The sequence below is a fragment of the Fundulus heteroclitus genome, chromosome 2 (assembly GCF_011125445.2).
Source record: "Fundulus heteroclitus isolate FHET01 chromosome 2, MU-UCD_Fhet_4.1, whole genome shotgun sequence".
NCBI classification, from domain to species: domain Eukaryota; kingdom Metazoa; phylum Chordata; class Actinopteri; order Cyprinodontiformes; family Fundulidae; genus Fundulus; species Fundulus heteroclitus.
The window spans coordinates 33193169-33216856 of record NC_046362.1 but is presented as its reverse complement, the minus strand read 5'-3'; the positions used below and the strand labels follow the sequence as shown (position 1 = coordinate 33216856).

General features: G+C 41.3%; 1 protein-coding gene across 2 annotated transcripts; it reads right to left on the bottom strand.

Annotated features, from left to right (window-relative positions):
* rbl2 (retinoblastoma-like 2 (p130)) lies at positions 1-23281 on the bottom strand. Of its 2 annotated transcripts, none has more exons than XM_012867620.3 (22): positions 22962-23099; positions 21089-21219; positions 20799-20999; positions 19547-19611; positions 19166-19294; positions 14254-14414; positions 12552-12616; positions 12298-12469; positions 12052-12215; positions 10765-10877; positions 10576-10679; positions 9946-10083; positions 8042-8200; positions 7852-7960; positions 6290-6523; positions 6029-6213; positions 5084-5260; positions 3948-4019; positions 3732-3831; positions 2610-2821; positions 488-658; positions 1-341 (listed from the first exon to the last, which is right to left on the bottom strand). In XM_012867620.3, exons 1-22 carry the CDS (start codon positions 23097-23099, stop codon positions 174-176), a joined length of 3168 nt encoding a protein of 1055 aa, XP_012723074.2. In that variant the 3' UTR covers positions 1-173. The 2 variants fall into 2 exon arrangements, with proteins under 2 accessions (XP_012723074.2, XP_012723075.2); XM_012867621.3 differs by having other exon boundaries at positions 2-341; positions 2610-2818; positions 22962-23281.
* Between the last annotated feature and the right edge of the window lie 407 nt (positions 23282-23688).

Here is a 23688-nt window from a genome sequence, read left to right as displayed (position 1 = left end):
TGAATTTCTTCAAACTCCCACTGCTGCTCTCAAACGTGTGTCCTCACGTTCTTCTCACTCATGGAGAACAAATGCAGCTGACTGGAGTGGAACCGAGTTGTTAAAAACATGAAACCCCCCAACGTGACTGAGCTGGTCCTGGTTTCTCTTTGTGTGTCACTGTGGTGTCAATGTCAGTGGGAGGAGCTGCGGTCATTGGCGATGTCCTGCAGGCGGCGCAGCAGAGTGGTCTGGTTGTCGGGACAAACCCGTTTAGGGGACGCCTCCTCGTCTAGGGGAATGCTGCGCTTCCTGCTGGGCGTCTCGCCGGTCCGGATCATGCTGTTGATTTCCTGAAGGCGCTGCGGGGGACACGGGGAACGGGACAAACACAGGTGAGATAAAGAACCCAAATGTAATGAGGAGCTGTCAAACACATCAAAGAGCAGTGGATCTGCATCTTGTGACTTCACCGGGGGGGGGGGGGGGGGTCTCTGCGGAGTCTTACATTGGGTGGGCTGGTGCAGATGTAGTAAGACATCCGGTCCCTGTTGGTCGGCGAGGGGGAGGGGCTTTCGGTGTGAGGCGAGATGTAAATGGAGTGTTTGCTGGACAGCAGCATCCGGCGAGGAGAGCCCGTCCTCAAGGTGGGGTACGGACACAGAGGGGGCGTCTCCACCTGCAGACAAACATGCAACGCGGTCACTTTAAGATTAGGCGCTAGCAGCAGCACAGGTGAGCCACGGGTCAGGGCACAGAATCAGGACCGTTGAGATGTACATTGTCACATGTTGGTTTGTAACCTCTGCAGCGAGATTGACTTAGTGTCTTCTGGTATAACGTATGCAACGGTATACCTGCAATCAAGGGCGTCCATCCATCATCACTTTGCTTTTTCTGGATGATCAAGAACTTCAAGCTGAGCTAAGAGATTCAGCTGCAGAGAAGAAGGCTTCAGGACATCCAAGAAGGCCCATTTAGGGCTACACTACAGTGCACAGATGTGAGAGCAATACAGGGCAACAAAGAAGCCATTCTGTCCAAGAAACGCATGAAGGACAGACTGAAAATTTGCCGTATCAGGATGTAAGCAAGGGGACTGGTACGTTTGGTACATTTACGGTACCAACAGCGAAGCATCCTGATCCAGTCCATGAACTCTGCCAAGTATGTAGAGTGAGATCCAAACATCCACCTAAATCATCTTTTTAACTTTTTTTAACTGTCCAGGAGCGGCTTGATGATGATCAGTGGACTTTCCAACATGGTGGAGCATCGTGTCACAAGGCTAAAGTCACGATAAAGCGGCTCAAAGATGGGAAAGTTTAAACTTTGGACCTGTGGTCAGGAAATCGTCCCGATCTGAACCCGCAGGGGGTCAGAGAAACGGAAACCAACAGATTGGGATCAACTTTAACCACCAAGCATGTCAGAGATCTCCAGAACTTAGCAAGAAGAAGATGGACCAACGCTGGAAACAAATTACTCTGAGAAAACAATCGGATTGTTTTGTTTATGGAAAAAAAAATGTTTTAAGTGGATGAAAAATTTTAATAGTTCTTACGTAAATAGATGAAAATCGGAAAAAGAATTTAAAACGATATTAAACCAAAAAAAGACAACCTCTGTGTCACAGTAGAAACTATTGGCCGACATGTTTCTGTAGATGGACTCAGGAGTCCCCAGATGAGCACAATCTAATCCCCAAGAATTCAATTTAATTAAATTTTTTTTTATATAGCGCCAATTCATGAAACATGTCATCTCAAGGCACTTTACAAAGTCAAATTCAATCATATTATACAGAATATACTTATTTTATTTCTTATTAATAGAAACAATTAAGTCTCTTTGTATGTCTGTTAATGTAAGCCAAGGATTCACTTAGCTTATTCCTTTGTTTTTCCCCTGTTTTAGCTGTACTGTCAGAAAGGTCAAACCAGAGACCTCAAGCTTTAGCTTTATGTATAAAAACAATTAAGCTTTGAATTTTTAGTGATGAAGCTCGTTCAAGTAAAACAATGAAACAAAAGAAGTTATTCTATTGGTAGCTTTGGAAAGGTTGGACAAAATTACTTTAGATCAGAAATCCCCATGAATATACTGAGCTTAGTCCTTATTATTATTAGAAACAATTAAGTCGTTTTGTATGTTTGTTAATGTATAAAAGAAGTCTAGTCAAGGATTTACTGAGCTTATTCCTTTGTTTTTTCTATGTCTGTAATGTTTTTCTGTTCACTTTGAATCTTCTTATTACTGAAAAGTGCTATATAGATAAACTTACCTTCCTTAAACACCGACATCCTACAATTGTCGCTGATGAGACAAGAAATCTGGTAACATTTTTACGATTTTTGTTTTAAGTTAGCTAATCGAAGGATTTTCATACATGAAGAAATGTGATATGATCCAGACAGATTGTTAGAATATAGCGAAGATAAAGTCTTGCTTTTGTTAGCAAAACTCCCATTTAGGCACCATTTTAATGTCAAACACTTAGCAAAACTTCCTAATTGTTTGCATCTATCTAAAAAAAAAAAGTTCTGACAGTAACTGGTGATTTGAGCTTGTTTTGGTGGTTTCGTCGGTTAGGGCCAACCCTTCGCGTAAACCCGTGAGTGCACACGTACCCCTGTAGACGGCGAGCTCGGCGAGTATCTCAGAGCAAAGTTTCTCATGTGCTTGATGTAGACGTTGTTGTAGAAGAGGATCAGATCTCCTCGCTCCCTCTCACCCACAGAGGAGGAGGTTCTGCTGGTGAGGATGGAGGGGGCGCTGCCGGGCTGAGGCGACGACAAGGTGCTATTGGAGGGGATGGGAGGAGCACTGATGTCTGCAGCTGCTGGCAGAAAGTCAGAGGGACAACAGGTTAGGGTCTTCAGGTTGGTTTTATGGTGCCAGAATGGTCATCTGCTAAAAATAAAACATTTAAAAAATAAAACAGGTAAATAAAAAGACCTACAGGAAGCATAATTTAACCTGAGTGTTGAATCAGAGGGTAAAACGGTCTTTATTTCAATTATGTTCTTGACATTGTGTTTTTATCTAGTGATGTGTGTTTATGAGTGTCCAGAAAGGCGGCGTTTAAATAAAATGTATTATTATTATTATTATTATTATTATTATTATTATTATTATTATTATTATTATTATTATTATTATTATTAATAATAAATGTAGACAGCATTCTTTCAGCTGTGTATCAGAGCTGATTGCAGGTTCACATTGAGCTGAGGATGCACTTAATTATATATATAAAATCAAGGCAGCAGGAATAGGTACTAAAATAATATATATATTTTTTTAGTCAATCAAGAGAGCCAGATTTTGGATAAAAAAAAAAAAAAAAATCCAAAAAGAAATTCAATTGTAACCATTTTGGTGTGAAAGAGGGCAGACAGTAGATGAAAAAAGAGAGAATACTATCAGAAACTAATGGGAATAAACCAAAAACACAAAACAGAATGAAAGCAAACATTTTATACGAAAAAACAAACATATATTTGCATCAAAACAATACAATCAAAAGAAAAGTAATCAGTCTATAACCCAAAGAACTAGAAATAAGTGAACCATATTTTTCGGTCTTCTGTCTACAGCAAATTAAAAGCCAGAACTAACTTTGACACACGGGGGTTCGATAAATAATATTTAATGAGAGCAGATCAGCGCAGGGACTTTGTATCTCAGTTAGAGATAAACTGCAACATGAAGTCAATTTAAAAAACACAAGAGACTGGTCTGTTTCCTACCTTGATCCTGGCTGCTGTCGCCTGCAGAGCTCTGTTTGTTTGGGTCGCCGGTAACGGAGGCTTGCCTGCTCCTCCCAGAGATCAGCACGCTCCTGTACACCTAAAACACACACGTGGAAGTCAATGCATGCAAAGGTCGCTCCGGCCGCTGATAAGTTGTTATTTTCTGAGTCTGGCCTTAAAAAACCAAGCTGAATGGGGAATTATGACCCTTACGTTGCTTCTAGCCTGAGGCTGGGTGCGGTAACACTTCATGATGTTCTGGAAGGACCTGTCCTCCTTCGTCACCTGATGGAAACAAACTTGTTACCGTGGAAGTAAACCGCAAGGGCTGGATTAAGACTTTTGCACAAAGAAAAGTGCTTGAAAAATTCCCCGCCACAGTCTGCTGAAGGTAAAATATGCATGAGAAAATAAAATTCACACACACAAACAAACAAAACCTCACACACACAAACGCACTCTCACAAACACCTACAGGTGATTACAGACTCACTCCTATACAGAAAACCCCTATTATTATCTTTAGCTGTTACTTTATACATGTCGTTTTAAATAATACTGTATATTCTTCAGTGATGGTATCAAGGTGTTACTTGATTGTATCTTTAATACTTTATCGGCTGGTTCTGCTGTTCTTTTTACATCTTTCTTTGCAGGTGAAGTAGCAGACTGAGGACCGTGTATCGTTCTCTCCCCTTTCTCTTTCACCTTTCCTCCTTTATTTTTCCTCTTCTTCTTCTACCTTCTTGTTTCAGTGTCCATATAACATGAAATATTCTCTCCATAAATTATAATAAAGTTTCTTGCATGTATAAATCAAGCGGAGCACTATGGCGAATGCGGTAAGGCTCCGCTTGTGAAAGTAAAATCTGTTGTGCTCTTTTTGGCATTGAGACAACAATTCTTATTGCTACATTGCCAGACAGCACACTATTATAAAAAATGCAATCGTTTCCAGTTTCTTCTATCCAGCCGTTTCCCTGCGGAGCTCTACACTACATCAACACTAATCTGTGCAGAATGACCATCTGTCATCCGTGCACATCTGCATGCAGGACAAAAATGAGTTCCTGCAACAGTATCAACATTTTTTTCTATAAAACTGCATAATATAGATATAAACACTCATACTAGAAATATTGTTACATATAAACACTTTCCAAATAAGGAAACAGCCGCTGATGCAGATTTGAATAAATTGGATTAATTTCATTTAGACGCTAATTATCATCATAAAGTTCACCTTAAATCTGTTCAGGACATTAGATTTTGTTTTCCTATAATCTATTAATCCCCTAATCTGTAACCGAACGTCCTGCCTCCACGTGTGACAGCTTTTAAATGCGCACCTTTGCGATGACATACACAGCACACATGAGCAGCTGGTCCAGGTGCCGGTCCTTCATCATGTCGGTGCAGTGAACCACGGAGTATTCGAAACACGTCCAGATTCTCCTCCTCAGTTCTGACGAGATGTCCAGTTTGGCACAGAGGTCCCTGAGGCGAACGCTGGCCATGTGATACACCTGAGCGAGAAGAACAGGCGACTCAGTCGGGAGGCGGTAACGGGTGAGCGCGTGCAGTAGGGCTGAACGATTTTGTAAAATAATCTAATTGCAATTTTTTTTCTTAATATTGTGATTTAATGCGATTTTTTTTCCAGTTTAATTTATCATGTCTTTTTAAACATATACAAACAACAAATCAATTTGTTTCCTCGCCGTGTGGATTAGTTGCTAAAAGACCCACAGCATCTAAACTCGGAGTAGTAATGATTGTGTTCTGCCTACGATATATTTCAACCAAAATTGCAATTTTGACTTTTCTCCGCATTAACCACAAGCAACAAAAATGGCGTCTAAATAAAGATGTTTGTAAACAAGGACTATTTTAAATATGAACTTTTAATGTTTCTATTGATCAGAATATTATTCAAGAGAACAGATTTTAATTTAATTGGACATCAATCCTTGTTGAAGATAAAGTGCAACCAACAAGCAAGTCTATTTATTAAACTGATTGACCAGAACTTAATGCTTTGTATGATTATACAAACTCTAAAACAAGTAATAAAATTTGATTATCTCACTGCTGCAACTGTCTTCCCGTCCATGGGGAGGCAAACCCACTTTAAACATTTTACTGACACCTAATGGACGTGTCTAATTCCCTAATTGTTACATAGCCAAAAATTGCTGACCTCTGCAATTTGGAAATTGCGTTATTTTAAATCACGATTATATTGAAAATGCAATTAATTGTTCAGCCCTAGCGTCCAGACAGGGGAGACTCACCTTCCTGAAGAACAGAGACAGAGAGCCTTTCCGCAGCGAGCTGCTGGCTGGTTTGGCGGCTGGTTTGGCGACGGGCGACTGGATGGCAAGGGTGGCGGTGAGAGTCTGCGCGGAGATCGGCTGCAGCGTGGCTCCACTCATCTGCACAGGGATGAGAGTGATGCTCCCGCTCTCATTGGCTATCCCTGCAAAGACGTCCAAAGTCAGTGCTCAGGTACTTCTCACCTGTCACAGGTAAAGTCAGTGTTCTCGGTTCCTCACCGTGCAAAGGTATGGTCATCGTCTGCCCGCTGTTGGTGGTCACCGTGAACACGGTCTGTCCTGCTGGGATGGTGGTGACCATGCTTGTCTGACCCGTCTTTTGCATGGGGGTCTGTGGTGTGCCGGTGACGCCGCTCTCGCCTTCCACCGGGTCAACAAACAGGCGGCGACGAAAGCCTCCAGTGGGAGGGGAGCTGTATCTGTCCTGCAGGCTTGTGGGGGAGGGGGACACACCTGTAGGAGGGCGAGGGGCCGCTTAGTTTACACACGTAGGTCCTGATCACCTCCATGGATGGAAGTCCAGAAAGAGCAGCTTTCCAAAAACCGCTCTGGCTCTGCCTAATTGGTTTATGTGAACAGACTCTGAGAGGAGTAGGGTTGGGAATTGAAAAGATTTTAACGATTCCGATTCCCTTATCGATTCTGTGAAACGATTCGATTCCTTTTCGATTCTCTTTTCGATTCCAATTTGGGGAAAAAAGGAGAACAAACAGTTTGATGATGAACATCAACTTTGTTTACTTAACTATCACACGACCTTACAAACTAACAAGGTCAAGATGTCCATAGCAAATGTGCAACCAGAGTAACATTTATATTTTTTTAAATAAAAAAAGGAATATAAGAACAAACTTGAATACAGTAGATGAGTTGCCTAGAATACAAGAAAATGTAAGTTTGTTGCGACAGTTGCTTATTAATCTCCCTTTAGTTAACCTCAGTCATCTAAATCTAACAGAGAAGGCATCCGTTTAATAAAAAAGCATTACTGCACAATTTTGGAAAATATACTCGTTTCCACCTGATTTAAATAAACGAGCATCACCTTTCTCTCGCTCCCTGAACTGTGGAGCAACTTCGTAGCATGTTTCCTTACATCCATTGCAATAGCTAGAATCATGTAAGAATTCCAGCTACCAGTAGTTCGAAGTAAACATGCTACCAATGAAGGGCTGGATTAACGATAAAGGCACACTCCCTTAATAACCCCAAAGAGAGGTAGGAAACTGGTTTATTTCCAGAAATGGCAAATGATTTACTAGGAACCAGCCAGTGATGTAAAACTAGCTACTTGCCACCAGAGCTGCCTTCCATGCTGGTCGTAACTTTAGCTTCTGTCCGGTAAGAATCAAAAACACAGGATTCGTTAAAATGTAAGTATGCGCAGGTGTTTCTGCCTGTTGGATGTATTTCCTCCCGCGGATGTAAATGCCATTTTGCAATGATTGCAAAGCGCCTCGTTGCCATCTTTCTCTTCCTTAAAATGAAACCAAACTTTTGACCGCTTCCCCCGATGGGGCAGCATTTTTTTGTTTTGCTTTAAAGCCTGGTCACGTCGTGCGCAAGTTACGCACGCATGTTTACTGAACGCCGTGTGCGTAACTTGCGTATTAAACGTTGTGCTGCTAAGAGCCGCGGCACGACGAAATCGAAAAGAGAATCGTTTAGCGAGCTGCCAAACGGTGCCACAGAATTGGAAAACACAGAACCGGTTCTGAACAGGAACCGGTTTTCGATTCCCATCCCTAGTGAGGAGAACAGAAAACGACAGAAACTGTCACCTTTGACGACGCTGTTGGTTCGTAGATCTGCTCCAGACTTGACAGGTGTGAGGGGAACGCTCCCTGTGTTGGCCTCCTCGTTTTGTTCCAGATACTGGGGAGGCATCACCTGAAACGCCATGGAAGAGTCACCCGTCTGTCCAGTAAAAGATGACGAGCAGCTGACGTTTCTGCATTACTGTCTACTGACCTCCTGACATGAAGGTACTTTGGCTGAACGGAGGCTCTGCCACACCGGGGAGTCGCTTGTCCAAGCCAGACTCTCCAAAACCTGCTCTTCCACCTGGTTCAGGTGCTTCACCACCTCCCGAAACAGGCCTTGCTCTGAGCGCACCATCACTTCAATCACCTGCACATGCCCAGAAAGGCCGGTGTAAAAAGACAAGTGATGTATAAAGTTCAGCGTGTTGATTTGTTTTTGATCTAGCTTAAACCTTTCCACAAAACAACAGCTTTCTATCAGGTAGAGAATGAAAGAATATTTTCTTTGTTTTGTAATTTTAAGTTAACTAAAACGACTAAACTTATGATAAGCTAAAATAAGGGAAGAAAAAAAGATGGGATAAAATTAACTCAAGACAAAACTACATTAAGATACGTTAAGCTTAGATAAAATAGCTTCAGGTCTTAGCTACGTTATGCTAAGATTAATGTCAGGTTTTAGCTAAGGCATGCTGAGACTAAACCGGTTCAGGTTTAATCAAGGCTGAGCTAATATAAGCTAAATGCTAACATATCTAAGTTATACTAATATATGCTAACGTCAGATTCTAGCTAGGGCACGCTAAGTCTAAGATTAAATAAATTCAGATTTTTATCAAAGTTGTGCTAATATATGCCAACATAAGATTTGAGCAGATTCAGGCTTAGATAAAATATGTTCAAGTTTTATCCAGTTTATGCTAATATATGTTAACCAGCGATAGCTCTTGCCTCCACCCAAATCAAAATTGCAGAAATAGTTTTTAGACAGTAAACATAAATCATGAAATAGAAATTATTTATCACATCTGTTTTCTCATAAAATAGGTCTGACTTTTGATTTCAGCGCTCCCATTCAGTTTTGGGTTTATTACGGGTTAGTTTTGTGGGACACCGGACAGATGAGTTTATATGCATGCTTTAAAACTTTTGGCTTCCATGTGACTTCATACTGCTCTCTAATTGGTTACTTAAAGATTCTCCTCGGGGTGCAGCTCTCTGCACCCATGGCCAATCAGCTTTTTGTGTCAGTCTTCACCCAATCAGATCAGTTCATAATACTTGTCCATCAAAGTCACACCTTGGGCAGCTAAGCTGGTATAAATGTCACTCAAGCGTTCAAATGGAAACAAAGAGAGTCAGACAACAACAGCGACAAGACAGGAGAGAAATGGTGCAGTGAAAAAACATTCAGTCATTTATCTGCAAAATAATAATTTTTACAAGGTTTTCGCTGGAGAAACAAAATCGGATAAAGTAATTTAAGTAGAGTTTACTGTTGTGCTGTAATCACCAGCCTCTACTGATGCTAACACCAGATTTTAGCTAAGGCATGCTAACATACAAAAGAACAGGTTTTACCTATGATATGCTAACATATGCTAATATCAGATTTTAGCAAACGCATTGTAAGATAAAATACATTCAGTTTATCTTAAGGTTGTGCTAATGTAAGCTGAAGTCAGAGTTTAGTTTTAAGTGTAATCCATCGGCTGCATTGAGCTTTTTACTTCGACGTGACAGCTTAATTTAGGTCTAGGTAAGTAAGGCAGGGAGTATCATCTAGTTTTTATGAAAATTGCAGGCTGAAGTGAAATTACGGAATGAAGAGTGTCCCGTACTGAACGCTTCGATTTGTCTCAAAATACGATACATCCCGGCTAATACGGAACAATTGGTAACCCTAGAGTTTAGGTACGTTCGGGTAATCGGTAAATGATGATTAAATAAGTCAGATTCCACATGAGCTACCTTATGTAAAATAATCTAAATGTAGATTTCAGATAAAGTTCAGCTTTCAGGTTATCTATGGGCATCTATCTAAGCTTTTAGTTTTTAGCATTTGTCCTTAACTTTTAACAATTGTTCTTGATCTGTTTAACATGTTGGTACCTTGTAGAAATGATAAGCAGGAAGTTGGAAGATCTTAATCACATTGGGGAAGTCTCCTGGAGGCCGGTATGAGAAAGTGACGATCTCCAGGCAGCAGGCCAGCAGAGAGCGGTGAAAGACGTCCTGCTCCAGAATACACTGCAGCACACACAGTTAAATGGTAAAATATTAAATGGAATAAACGTATGCAGCGCTTTTCCAGTCATACTGTTAAAGCCACTGTTTGATATGATTATTCGCTTTTAAACAACAAAGAACTGGATATTCCTATTTTTAACAGGTGCAACTACCAGAAAAGCCAGTGGGAAATTAAAAAAATGACCCCCCCCTTCCCAAACACCCACTAATAATCAATGAGAAAGTCTGAGGAAGTATAATTTAAACCAATTTGAACAGTAGAACAAGTAAAATACAACAAATGAAGGATGTGTTAAGAAATATGCACAATACTCACTTGTCATTTTACAGTTTAGTTAAAACAAGCCACTGTCAGGCTACAAACCCCTCACTGGACTTTATTCTATACAATGAATTATCTTTGTTTTAGGGCATGCTGTAAGTTTAGGGCCTCAAATCTGCTGTCAGTCTGTCTAAAACCTGGAGCGATGGTCAGGTAAGCGCTGTACTCACAGACAGGTCAGCATCTCCCAGGATCATCTTCTCTCTCTCTATGATGGACTCCAGGATCCTGTAGTAGAGCGCCTCTGCCAGGCGGAAGTACTTCACAGCCAACTCTGTCAGGAGAAGCTTTATTAGTACAGACGCGGGCTGATGGCGACGGCAGAGCGGTTGTGGACTGATGAGAAACTGTGTCGGCACCTTTCTCCATCACTTTGCTTTCAGCTCCACTGCCTTCATAATGCTGCGAGTAGACGTCAAACATCTCCCTCAGGCGCTGGCTAATAGCATCACTTGGGTCTCTGGCACAGCCCCTAAGGTTTTTTTTTTTGTGATTACATCAGAGATTCAGTTAAACACACATAGTAAACAAGAAATATCGGGATTCAAGTCGTCAACGCAAGAACAGAATCTAGCTTTTAAAAGAGCTTAGTGCTGCCTTCAGATCCAACGCGACGTGAGCGTCAAAAAGGCCTCAACCTGGTACGCTTGTGCAGAGTGTTTTGACGCCCTAAGCAAAGTGTGGACAGACTGGGAGGAGCTACCCTGTAGTACGGAGATATTTACCGTGGTAAAAGTTTTGATGACTTACTCGAGATCCTAACTCCCCTCCCTAATCCTCCTCCAGGCGAGCAGTGTTGGGCAAGCTACTTGTCCAGTGTAGTGAGCTAAGCTATCAGTTACTCAACAATAAATTAAGCTTCACTACACAAAAGCTACCACCTATAGAAATATAGCAAGCTAAGTTACACAAATGTGTTAAAAGTAGCTTAACTACATCAGAAGCTACTTAACGTTGTACCAACCTAATGTCAGATCAATTCAAAATGAGTCTGATACACTGGTTAAAACATTTATTAAAGATCAGCCAATGACCTAACACAGTGTAGACATTGCTTTATGAGCAGCATAATAAAATACAAACTGAAGTAATAATTACTGCTAGAAATAAAACAAAAAAGTTATTGGCCTAGTACGTGCGGTGGCGTTAATAACGTTTGGTGCCGTTTTTTGCATATTATATTATCAGGAGGTTGTCTTTTATGTGCTCAGCCTCTAGATTTAAAGGTGTTTTACCCAATAAGAACACTGCAGCACCAGACACAACCAGGAGGTCCCTGATCGTGGGGGAAAGGCAACTTATTTCAAGTGCAGCACATCTAATTATCTTATTTTAAGGGTAAAATGACTCAATGACACCCATTGGCAGATAATCTTATTTACCTGCTCAAATCAAGGACAAATACACAACTTTCAAGAAAATATTACTTATTTTTGGTTCTGTTTTTGCAGTGTTAAGTTGAACAGAAAACCCCTACTGAGAGTTATTGCTGCTAAATCAGTTTTACTTACTCTCATCATACCTGCATATGTTTAAATGCAGTTTTACAGAATGGTGGCATTCCACTGAGGAAACATGGTCACCGCACATAAAGCAGGATTTGTTGGATTTGTTTTGAACGCCATGCAGGTCTCTTCAAAACACACCTCAGCGTTTCGGTCAGCTTGGCGCTCGGCCCGTGTTTGGTCCCTGAGAGCAGAGTGTGAAGACGCCCCACGCTCTTCATCGCGGAGGAGAGCGGAGACGACAGCCGGACCTCCTGGATGTACTTCCTCCCCGTCAGAGGAGTGGAGACCTTCAGAGCGGAGGCCTGGCGTGGACAGAGATGGCGTGTTTGTTATGTTTACAAGAGACGAAAAGAGGCGACAGAACGAGCCGGAGGTGCGTCTCACTGTGAGGTTTGTGCTCAGCCTGTAGGTGGCGCCGTCCTGGTTCTCCATCCCTTCACAAAGGTAGGGCCCGGGGGTCCCAATATTCTCATTTGCCCCCTCTCCAGTGAAGATCCTCTCATCCAGACTCCCTGTGGCCAAGACGTGTTCCTCATAGAGGCGGCTGAGCGACAGGCTGAGGGGGGGGATTGGTGAGAACACATCGTTAGGCGTCTGATTAACGCTCAGTGCCGTGACTGCTGGGTGACGACACTCACAAACTGTCTCCAAAGTTCATGGGATCCAAAAAACCAGTCAGGCTGTCTTCTTTTCCTCTGAGAATCTGTGGAGGAATTAAGAAAAACGAATTTCAGATTCACACGAATTTCCGTGCAGACAACAGGAGGATTTCCATGATCTTAGAGGCACATCTTAAAAAAATAAAAATAAAAAATCATGCCATATATCAAGCTTTTTCAGTTAGAACATCACTAAACAGTTCATTTATTTCAGCAACGTAATTCAAAATGTAAAAAAACATTGCATTCATTCATTTTTTTAAGATTCTTGATTAAAGATAATAAAAAAAACAAAGCTCAGTTTGTCAGAAAATTAGAAAACGAAATAAGACCAATAAAGAATCATTTTTGACACAGAAATGTGGGTCTCCTTGAAAATACTCTACATTCATGTCCTGTAGAGTGTATGTTCTCAATACTGGGTCGGGGCTTCTTTTGCATTACTGCATCAATGCGGCGTGGCATGGAGGAGATCAGCCTGTGGTTCTACTGAGGTGCTCAGGAAGCTCAGGTGGTTCTCATAGTGCCCTGCAGGACTTCTGCATTGTTGGTTCTGATGTTTGTGTTGACAATACGCCACAGATTCTCTGTGGGGTTCAGGTCAGGCCAGTTTGCTGGACAACCGATCGCTGTACCACCATGATCATTGCACCAGCTTCTGGTAACTTTGGCAGTGTGAGTCGGTACCAAGTCCTGCTGGAAAATGAAATCAGCATCTCCATAACGTTTGTCAGGAGAAATGTCCTGATTGATGTCTCTGTTGACGTTTATGAAACCAGGAGAGCGACACCAGCAGAGGACATGGTACCCCAAATCATCACTGACGGTGGAAACTTCAAGCAACGTGGATTCTGGGCCTCTCATCAAGAGTGAAAACTGAATACCAGCAGGGTAAAAGTAAAGTATTCTGAGTTTACCCAGAGTAATTCCACATTTAAGTGTATATGTAAGTGTATAATTATCTTTTTGGCAGCATATTTGTGTAACTCTGATACTGAAACCTGGTATCAGAATGGCTATCTTTTGGTTAAAATTGATAATATAAATAAAAAAAATTTAAATGTAGTTTGGATTCATGTAAAATATTATTAATTACTTATTTTATAGAGTTATACTTTTTTTGTTTTGAGCATATTTAGAGTGTTTTTAATAATTTTCTGTCTTGTCAATGTTGATATTTCTCTCTCCTACAACATACTTTTTATTCATGATACAGTGTTTTAGCCTTTTGTTTACATATAAAAATACATTAAAAATATATTATTTACATAATGTTTTATTGCTCTATTCCAATAAAAAATATTTAAATTTTGTACTTTGATTTTGTTCTAAATGTTTTTTTCCCATTTGTTTGAATAAAAACATAATTATCGATAATGGTACCGATCAAATGCTGGATCGATAACATGTATCTTTAGGGTAGTAGTGTCGATAAATCCTTAACGATACCTATAATAGTTATGCATTAAATAAAGTTGTTCTGCTTTAGCATTTTCAATCAAGGATACATTTCATGGTTGAAGTTCAGCGGATCAAAGCACATTCACAAACAATCGTCACAAAGATTATTGTTACAGGAAGTTTTCATGAAATCTTGTTAAACACTTTCTAAGGGAAAGCAGAAGAATATCTAATCAGACAGAAACACCTTGAGCGGGGCGTAAATGGAGGTGGGACCTACCCGCTTGTGGAAAAGCTTCCTGATAAAGGGTTTCCAAAAATGCTCTTTGACTCCTTTAGCCTCTAACACCAGGCCCTCATGCAGCTCACACAGCTGCTGGATGAAACAGAACGGACCTGCAGACGGTCTGTAGTCCTTATTGTTGAAGTCCTCTGGGAGACCTGAAGGATGCAGGAGATGGAGGGAGTTTAGAGGTGACCCAAACGACCAGCGCATGACAAAAGTTTCCAAGTCACCAACAAAGCAACGTTATTCAGACAGAAAACACTTCAGGGATGAGGCAGTATTGGGTCGACACTGAAAAGAAACCTTATGCTGGTGAAGATTCTCAGTCATCCAGGTCATGGTCATTCTAAAAAAAGTAAAAAAAAGCAAAGCAACTGGACTTGTTTTCCGTAGTTGAAGACGTTTCGCTTCCTCTCCAGGAAGCTTTCTCAATTCAAAAAGTCTGGAGTAATGTGGAGTAACAAGCTTTACAAGCCAATAACAACCCTAACAACAAGCCAATAACGACCCTAACGACTCCTCGTTACAGAGGAGTGGACCAGTTTTGGTCCAATCTGCTGGCTTAATGGCTTTAACGACCACCCATTATTAAGGAGTGGACCTGTTTCGATTGAATTTGCATGTTATCTAAGCCATTACAAGGCCTTTGTTTGGCAGTAGTATAAAGCTTGTTACTCCACATTACTCCAGACTTTTTGAATTGAGAAAGCTTCCGGGAGAGCAAGCGAAACGTCTTCAACTACGAAAAACAAGTCCAGTTGCTTTGTTTTTTACTTTTTTGAAAAGACACCTTAGCAAAGAGCTTCAAGCTATTTGCTACCAGTAGCCTGTCACAAAGACAACAATTGCTCTCATTTCTTCAGCTGAATCTCAAAAAAAAAAAAAAAAATTCCACAGATGGCATAGTTTCAAAGCTGGTTAATGTTAAAGCTCATAAAACATTTCAAAACACATTTGGATGTCTGCCTGGGATAATTTTTTCCAGTTGGAACAAACAGTTCCAACCAAGAAAAAGCTCAACACGTTGGTCAGTTTTGTCGTCACAGAGCGCCGTAGGCCTGACAGGGTGAGACCGTTTAGCTGCAGAGGATGGAGTCGTTTCCACGCTGACGGTTCAGACACACAATAGGCTCTGGGTCCAGAGACAGGGGTGGGTCTGCAGACTCCAGGAAACACAGGAGTAAACGGGAAGTGAGGGCGAAGCTGATAGAGGACGCTGCGCGCTTTTCTGCGAGCTGGTCGGCTGGAATCCTTTCACTTTTGATTTATTTACACGTTAAATTAAACAAAGAACGTTTGAGCAGACTTCCTTTAACGGAGCGCAGACTTAGGTCTATGAGCCCTCAAGGTCGTATTTCACAACTCAGAGAGCAAAACATTCTGAACTCTGAGCCCAATAATGGTTTTAGTCTGAAAATGGCCAAATACTCATATTAACCCAATCACACAAATCAGCTAAATGTTTGGACGGACCTTCCAGATGCATTTCAAATGAGCCTGTGTCCACGTCTGCAAACCCATTCATTTAACAAATTAAAGAAAATTAAAATTTTTAGAGTCTTAACTGACCAACTTTAATTTAAAAAACTGAAAGAGATTTAGATTTGTTTTATACATTTAGACAAATTAAAGTAATTTTAGCCACAAAAGCATAATGTACCTCTTATGAAAGCATCACATCTTGATTTTCCTGGGATACGTTTCTTGTGGTTTATTCACCTAACAATGAACATTGCATTGCTGTAAATTATGAGAATATTTTTTTAATTAACACAGGCTTGCCTCAAGGTTAATTCCTTGGCCCGCTTCTTTTTAGTTTGAATGATTCCTCTCCTAATGCATCGTTACCAGTGTACGCTTATGATACAGTGGTATAGTCAGTAATAACATTAGAATATTTAGTCCTCTGAAGTATAATTCTTACATTAAATGACGGTTGAGGTTTTCTTTAAGTCATGTTGGATACTTATAATATATAATTTGCAAAAAAATAAAATTGGATTGTAAATCCAATTTTATTTTTTACATTTTTATGGTAGCTGGAATAATAAGCATTATACCAGCTACCAGTTAATACAACTCCTGGGTGTAGTGATGGACTAAGACCTGAACCTTCAAGGAAACATAAAAACCGTCACAAAGTCAGCGTTCTGCCATCTGAAGAACATTTCCAGGATTAAGAGAAACTCATCCATGCATTTATCTTTAGTCGCATTGATTACTGCAACAGTGTTTTCACAAGTCTGCCTAAAAAGTGGATCAGACAGCTGCAGCTGATCCAGAACGCTGCTGCTTGTGTTCTCACAAATAAGAACGTAGAGAACATGGACCCGGTTCTAAAGTTCTGACACTGGATCCCTGTTGCTCAGAGAATAGACTTTAAAACAATTCTGTTAGTTTTAAAAGCACTGAATACATTATAGACCTGTTGTTCCTGTATCAACGCTCCAGACCACTCAAGTCTTCTGGTTCTGGTCTACTCTGCAGAACCAGAACCAGAACCAGACACAGAGAAGCAGTGTCTTATCTGGAACAAACTTCCAGATAAGTGGAAATCCACCAAAACACTAAGTTCATTTAATCAGGACTGAAACATCAGAGTTGCTTTCAGTCATACTAACAGGAACACTGACCAACATGTCTGATGAGTATTGATGTTTTCACAACCAGTGACCGTTTTCATGTGTCTATGATGTTCTTATGTTTTCATGATGTGAAGCCTTGCTGCTGAAATTTGCTATGGTTTAGGTTTTTGTTTATTTTGGACTTTTCCAGACTTTTCTTGAATCAGCCCTGTGACCTCTCAGCCACCATCCCATCAGCTCTGTCCACTCCTCAGCCCTCCACTCTGCTCTTGATCAGCTCCACCTGCTGCACTAATTAGAGTCAACTCTGCTCACCTGTTCACACGCCTACATATACCTGCCTCTTTCATCCACTCGTCTTGCCTCAGGTGGACTGCTGTTGGGTTTCTACCAGCTCCTCTTTGCTCAGCCTGCTGGACTCCCTTTCTCTTTGCTCGTGTTCAGCCCTCACTGATGTGTGCTTCCGGTGTCAGCGTGCTGCTGGAAGTCTGCCTCGTTCCTCGTGAGTTCCAGCTGCTTGCTCTGCCCGTTCTGGTGTTTCCTTGGTCTGCACCATCTGTTCTGCTCAGCTCCTGATCTTCCTGGTTGATTCTGGTCTGCCACTGTCTGCAACCCCCCGGTCAGTTTGGTTCTGCCATTCATCCCACCTGCATGCTCTGGTCTTCTGCCCATTACTGCTGCTGCCTCGTCTGCCGTTATTCACATTCTGTCGTGATTTGTCGAGATGAACCGAACACACACCACACACACGGAGCTTAGTTCTGAGAGTTTATTGTAGGCTGGATGGTTTGTGGAGGGAGGAAACCAGAGTCTTTTACCAAGTGGACGTAGAGCGCAGGAGCTGGAGAGCTGCGGGTGCTGCGCCGACAACCAGCAGCTCAGCAGAGAGAGTTCTTTGGACATACGGGGCGGCAGACGTGGGAAAATCAGGCAGGCAGACGTGGGATAATCTCTGACTGGCTGACGAGGTTTAGGCAGAGGTGTCAAGTAACGAAGTACAAATACTTCGTTACTCTACTTAAGTACACTTTTTAGGTATCTATACTTTACTCCATTACTTATTTTTCTTTCTACTTCTGACTTCTACTCATTACATTTTCACACAAGTATCTGTACTTTCTATTCCTTACATTTTTAAAACAAACGTTACTCGTTACTCTTGGCTTCAGTTTAATATTTATAAATATTTATTTCACGTAATGTGCGCCATCCAATGCAGATCATTGGCGCCATCCACACCTAGTGAGAACTAGTGTAATTGTATGAGTCATATAACACAAACACTCATTGGTTAGCTATTCTATAGCTATTCTCTTTTTATCTCTCTTTCTTCACTCACTCACTCACTCACTCACTCACTCACTCACTCACTCACATAGAATGTTTTTGCACCAAAGGGTATAGTTTACCTTAGGTATTTGATGGAACTCACACATTTATGTTCTGGCAGTTCTGCAGACTTGAATACTACCTCTGTTTGGAATTGAACTCCAATAAAGTTTGAGAGAGAACATGCTCCTTGAGTGACTTTGTCTTAGACTAATGGGTTAATGATTATGTTGTGTCTTGGGCCACATGTAGAACTAATCAGTGTTTAAATTAAGCTTTCAATTCATATAGTGGCATTTTTTTAAAGGTTACTTTATACTTTTATACTTTAAGTAGTTTTTGGAGCACATACTTTTTCACTTTTACTTGAGTAAAAAGGTCAAGTTGATACTTCAACTTTTACCAGAGTGTTTTTAAACTGCAGTATCTATACTTCTACTTAAGTAACAAATGTGTGTACTTTTGACACCACTGGGTTTAGGTGAAGACTGATGACGATCCGGTGGGGAAGAACTGACCGAGGAGGGTTTATCTAGGCGAGTTGCCGGGTGGAAACAGTCCAGGATGATTACAAGCAGACAGGTGCAGGTGATTATGGAGAGTGGAGTCAGAGCTGGGCAGGAGGAGGAAGGTGCTGGAAAGTTCCAGAGACAGGTAGGCCAAAACAGTTATTCTGCAATAAACTTTTAAAAAGCGAAGCTCTGTGTCCGGCTCAATACCGAGTTCTCCAGCAGTATTCATAACAGCTATAGAAATGGACTAGATTATCGCCTGCTGAGATGACTCTGATTTCACAGAGACTTTAGCCAAAGTTTCTTCTTTTTTTTTAATCCCAAATTAAATCCGTTTATTAAGGACTCGCCCTGTGGCTGCCATGGAAAGAAAGTTGGAATCGTCTGACTGTGCAGGCCACAACACACTATGTCATCAGTGTTTGGACCAGTGCAGCTGAAGCACTTAATATCACGCTTCAGGGAAGCTTTGTCCTTTACCTTTAAAGTCGGGGTTGAGGAGGTCTTTCCTGGCATTGCACAGCAGCGCATTGGTGAGGACGAGGTCGAAGGCACACAGCAGCAAGTGGTATGAGTTCACCAGATCGTCGCTTATCATGGGGAAGTTCCCTGAGCAGGAAACAAGAAAGAACACGACCAAACATGAGGGAAAATAATGCCTGCAGGCTCAGTTGGCACGGCTGACCATCACAGAAACGCTGCCAAGGCTCAATGGACGCGCTCTGACTCGTCTGAGGAGAAGTCGGGAGGCAGTTTCCAAGTCCAGGTTTTAGTTTCAATGCTACAACTTCACTGAAAAAGCTCAGACTGTCTCTGTGACGCACATTTCCAAACCCACAGATAAAACAAGACTTTATTTACCTTTAGCGTGGACAAAAAGCACCCAACAGAAGTTGAAGACTTCGCTCACAGTGCACGGATGGCGTCTGTTAAACAGAAACATACGACAAATAAATGCCAACCTGGAACCAGTCTTAAAAGCCTGAGCGTGACTTTTGGAGGAAAAACATGTTTGTTACACAGTAATCATAATACAAACACTGCAGTGTTTATTTAATTAGTTACAATCAAAGATTCTTAATCAGCAATACTGAGATTGAATAAATTTAGGAAAATCATAGTTTAAACAAACTTTTGCCATCATTGCTTCATCACTCACCTAACCTTAAACAGCTTAGCAAGTGGCTTGAAGTTTAAATGTGGGCCTGTTCTGAATCAAACTGAGAAATGAAAATGCTTTCACCATTTTACATGTCTTTATGTTTGGGGTGAGGACACTTTTTATGGCAATGGAGCAGTTCGGTCAATGGGTTTCGCTGCAGCTGTGTTGTTTTACATGACAGGTTGAAGGAAACATTCAGTTTCAAGTTAAGAAAAATCCAGAGCTGAGATTTAATGGGGGTTAATTCGAGTTTGGGCGTGTGCTCTCTGGGCTGATTTGGCAGAAAACTAAGTCCTTTTCTTCTCCTTACGCTGTCTATACACTGTTGATTGCTTTAAAAAGCAGTCGAAGACCTTCCTTTTTAAACAGGCTTTTAGGAGAACGCTGCCTTCTACTGACTCTCCTTTGTTGTATGACACAATTTTAATTGTTTTAACTTGTTTTTGACACTATATAAAAACATCTATATATGTATTGCAGTGGGAGACCAACTTAGTGCACATAAACCAAAATATCTACGTTTTGATGAATAAAGTGGGGATAAAAACTTTGTCTAAATAAAAAACAGTTCAGAATATTTCACAGAGTCACAAACTTGGGTGGGAAAAGCTCAACAAAAATCTTTAAACTTAAACTTAATCTTAAACTCGTGTTTAAGCTTTAAGTGATAGCAAGTTTAGCCGCCTGTGAGCCATGTTAACTTTAAACGGGTGTTTCTGGTGGAAAGAATGGCTGGGACTTCCCACTCCTTTTCCCCAAATCCTATTATTATAATACACAAAAACAGACGCATCACCATCAAAAATCATAGCCCACTATTCCTGACTGAGTTGCACATTTTTATATATGTTGCATCTTATGTCATAAAGGAGAAGGAAGGCGAGGCTAAAGTTCTCCAGCTAACTCTGAAGATGCGGTGACCGTAACAGAGGAGAGGTCACAGGGTCTCACCTCTGTTTCCGGCTGCGGTGAACCCGAGGCGGCTCCTCTGACGGCGCCTTGAAGATGGATTTGAAGATGGGGACGTACTTCTTGAAGATGACGGCCGACACGGTGAAGTTCCGCTCCAGCTTGTCCGTACTCTGACGGAAGTCCTGCGGCAGGTTGGCCATATCCTGCCACTTCTTCAGCTTGCTGAAGAACTCGATCAGGCTGGGGTGGGGGGGGGGGAATCGCTCTGATCAGATTCCAGCTGCTCCCGTTTATTTGTCAGACACCAAACCCACACAGACAAACCAAACCTCATTTCCGAGGAGCGCAGGATCCTGGTCAAAGAGACGTAGTTCCCCTCAGCGGTTCCCTTCCCCACCGTCGGCACCGAAGACCTGCAGGCCACGTACAGAGCACAGGCCAACCAGTGCAGCTCGCTGCCCTGCACCAAGAAAGCAGACATTGATTAACTTATTATCATCTGTGTTAATAACTCTACTAAAGGAGAAGTGTGGGCAGGGTTTTTGTTAGGTTTGAACAAATAAAATGTACCTGACTCCTGGCTACGACAGCCAAACCAACACGTCTAAGTGGACCGGTTTTTAATCTGAACGTGGTTTAAATGTAAAAAGAATTGAAGCTGGCCTGATCCAACTGATCATTAATCTCCATAAAATCAAACTATGGTGCTTTTACTTTTTACAAGCTTCCCTGATTCTTTCCTTCCAGATGATCAAGTCTTGCATGCGGGTTTCAAATGTAGACCTGAGCTAGTCTGATCTTCTAAAGCTTTTACAAGCGTGTCAGTCTCCAGAACAGGTCCAGTTTCTGCTTAAAGCTGATTTTAGAAGATGGGTTCAGGTCATTTAGGTGCTTTACACATCTCCTTCACGTCCTCCTCTACCCGAGCCCCGTGAATCAGATTCTTCAGACACAAACCCAATCTTTCAGATCCAAACTTGCGACGCAGCCCACAGAAAAACTGCAGAGTAGAACCCATATGAGCTCCAGATTGTCTCACATTGGCCTCATATTGACAGGAACATTATTGTGGGAACAAACAAGCTAACAAAAAAGACAGCACGCCAGTTCTGTTGCCAAGATTTTACAAATCAGTTGGTGAATAATCAAAAAATATAAATAAAATATTTCATACAAAACTAGCGGAGGGGAAACACCAACTGAGGGCATGTTTTTAATTAAATCGACCCTTTAAAGCCTGATACAGGTAATTGTGAGGAAACCTCACACTTTTAAATAAGAACATCCATTTTGGTTGCTTTAAAAAGATAAATAAATAAACTTCAGGCTTATAAATTTTCTTTGCATTGTAATTTATACTAAAATTATAGACCAAAAAATACATTTTCCTCGTGTTTTCCGCATTTTCATATAGGGTGAGTAAAAATATATTCATTTGTATGTTGTAAATTGCATGTTCAGAAACTGACTTGGTTGAAGAGGAATAGGTCTCAGAAATATTTGTATCAAACATTATACATTTGGAGTTATAGGGTCAGGAGCGCTGTGAAGGGGGGAAATGTCAGGACAATTCCCCAAAAAGAAAGTTGTATACCATGTTTTGGGATGATTTAGATTTTTTGTTTGCGGGCCCATAATTCCTGTCAGCATACTAATCCTAATGTGTCATTAGTTTCAATTCAATTTCATTCAAAAATACTTTCTTTATCCCAAAGGGAAATTAAATGTTGATGTAACTCAATTTGTCAAGGAGCTATTACGGTATATATTTAATTATGTACCATTATTATTTGTAGTAATAATAATAATAAAGAGGACACGTTACTGTTATTAAGATTTGTACATAACAGTTTCAGAGGTAAATTGCGGTCAGTTTAAAAGCATTTTAAGAACGCTGTATTTCGTATTCGCTGAACTGATTTATTTTAATGGAAAAATATACATTATTTTTGTCTTAAATATAACCATTACTGGTTACAATAAATAAAGTATCTAAACTTCTTGAACATAAACTTTAGGGCCTTCTCGGTCGTGAAAACAACAGGTTCCAGCACACTTGTCACCGGACGTGCCACTCACAACATGGCGGACGCAGTGACAGCCCCACTGACAGCCCCTGCTGGCGTGCTGGCGCTCTGCTGGTGTTCTGCTACTGTCTGCGGGCCGAAAAAGGTTCTTTTCCCCCTGTCTGATAGTGCCTACCTCCAGAGTGAAGTTCCTGCTCATGCTCTCGTAGCTCCTCCATGCCTCGGAACTCGCCTCTTCGTCCATGTTCAAGGCTCGGCATAGATCATCGAACCTGGTTCGGGCTTTCTGCATTAAGTCCTCTTCGTCGCTCATCTTTCAACGCTCTGCGGACAAACCTAGCGGTTCAGACGCGGAGAGACGGAGCCGGGAGACGGCCGATGTGCTGGTGGTGGGGCTGTTTGCCTGAATAAACGCGTTATTACGGAGCTGCGCGACTTCACGCTGTGGCCATTTAAATGTCCTCTCACACAAACAGGAGCCCCAACGCTGCTGGCGTATGACCTGTTGATTCGTAGGGGGAAACGTCACATCTGTGCGTATGTCAGTTAGAGAATAGCGTGTGAACAGCGTAACTTACCCCAGCCCACTAAAAGTACGTAGAAAGCCGACTACTACTACTTCCGGTTGTTGTTTTTTTGTTTTCTCTGACGACTGTTCTTCCGGAAGTCCGTTAAAAAACTACATTTCTTTGTTCTTAAAGCATAAGGTCATCAATTATATGATTAATCCGAGTTTATTAGCACCCACATGGTATCTCTGGCTTCAGCTCTAAATAAAACTACGATTAAACACTAAAATACCGACTTCAACGCTCTCCATATAAAAATCAACAACGATACAAACTAAGTTTCGGTTCTTCCCGTTATTCAATGTTTGACAGAAATGTCCGTTGTGTCTTGGA

Bases quoted from the DNA above. Each gene is read 5' to 3' on its own strand.
- rbl2 (XM_012867620.3), bottom strand. From the start codon at position 23,099: ATGAGCGACGAAGAGGACTTAATGCAGAAAGCCCGAACCAGGTTCGAT. The intron at 10,878-12,051 runs GTGTGTTTTGAA...AAAAAACCTTAG, and splicing joins AAGCTGACCGAAACGCTGAG to GGGCTGTGCCAGAGACCCAA. The intron at 6,214-6,289 runs GTGAGGAACCGA...ACGTCTTTGCAG, and splicing joins GATGACCATACCTTTGCACG to GGATAGCCAATGAGAGCGGG.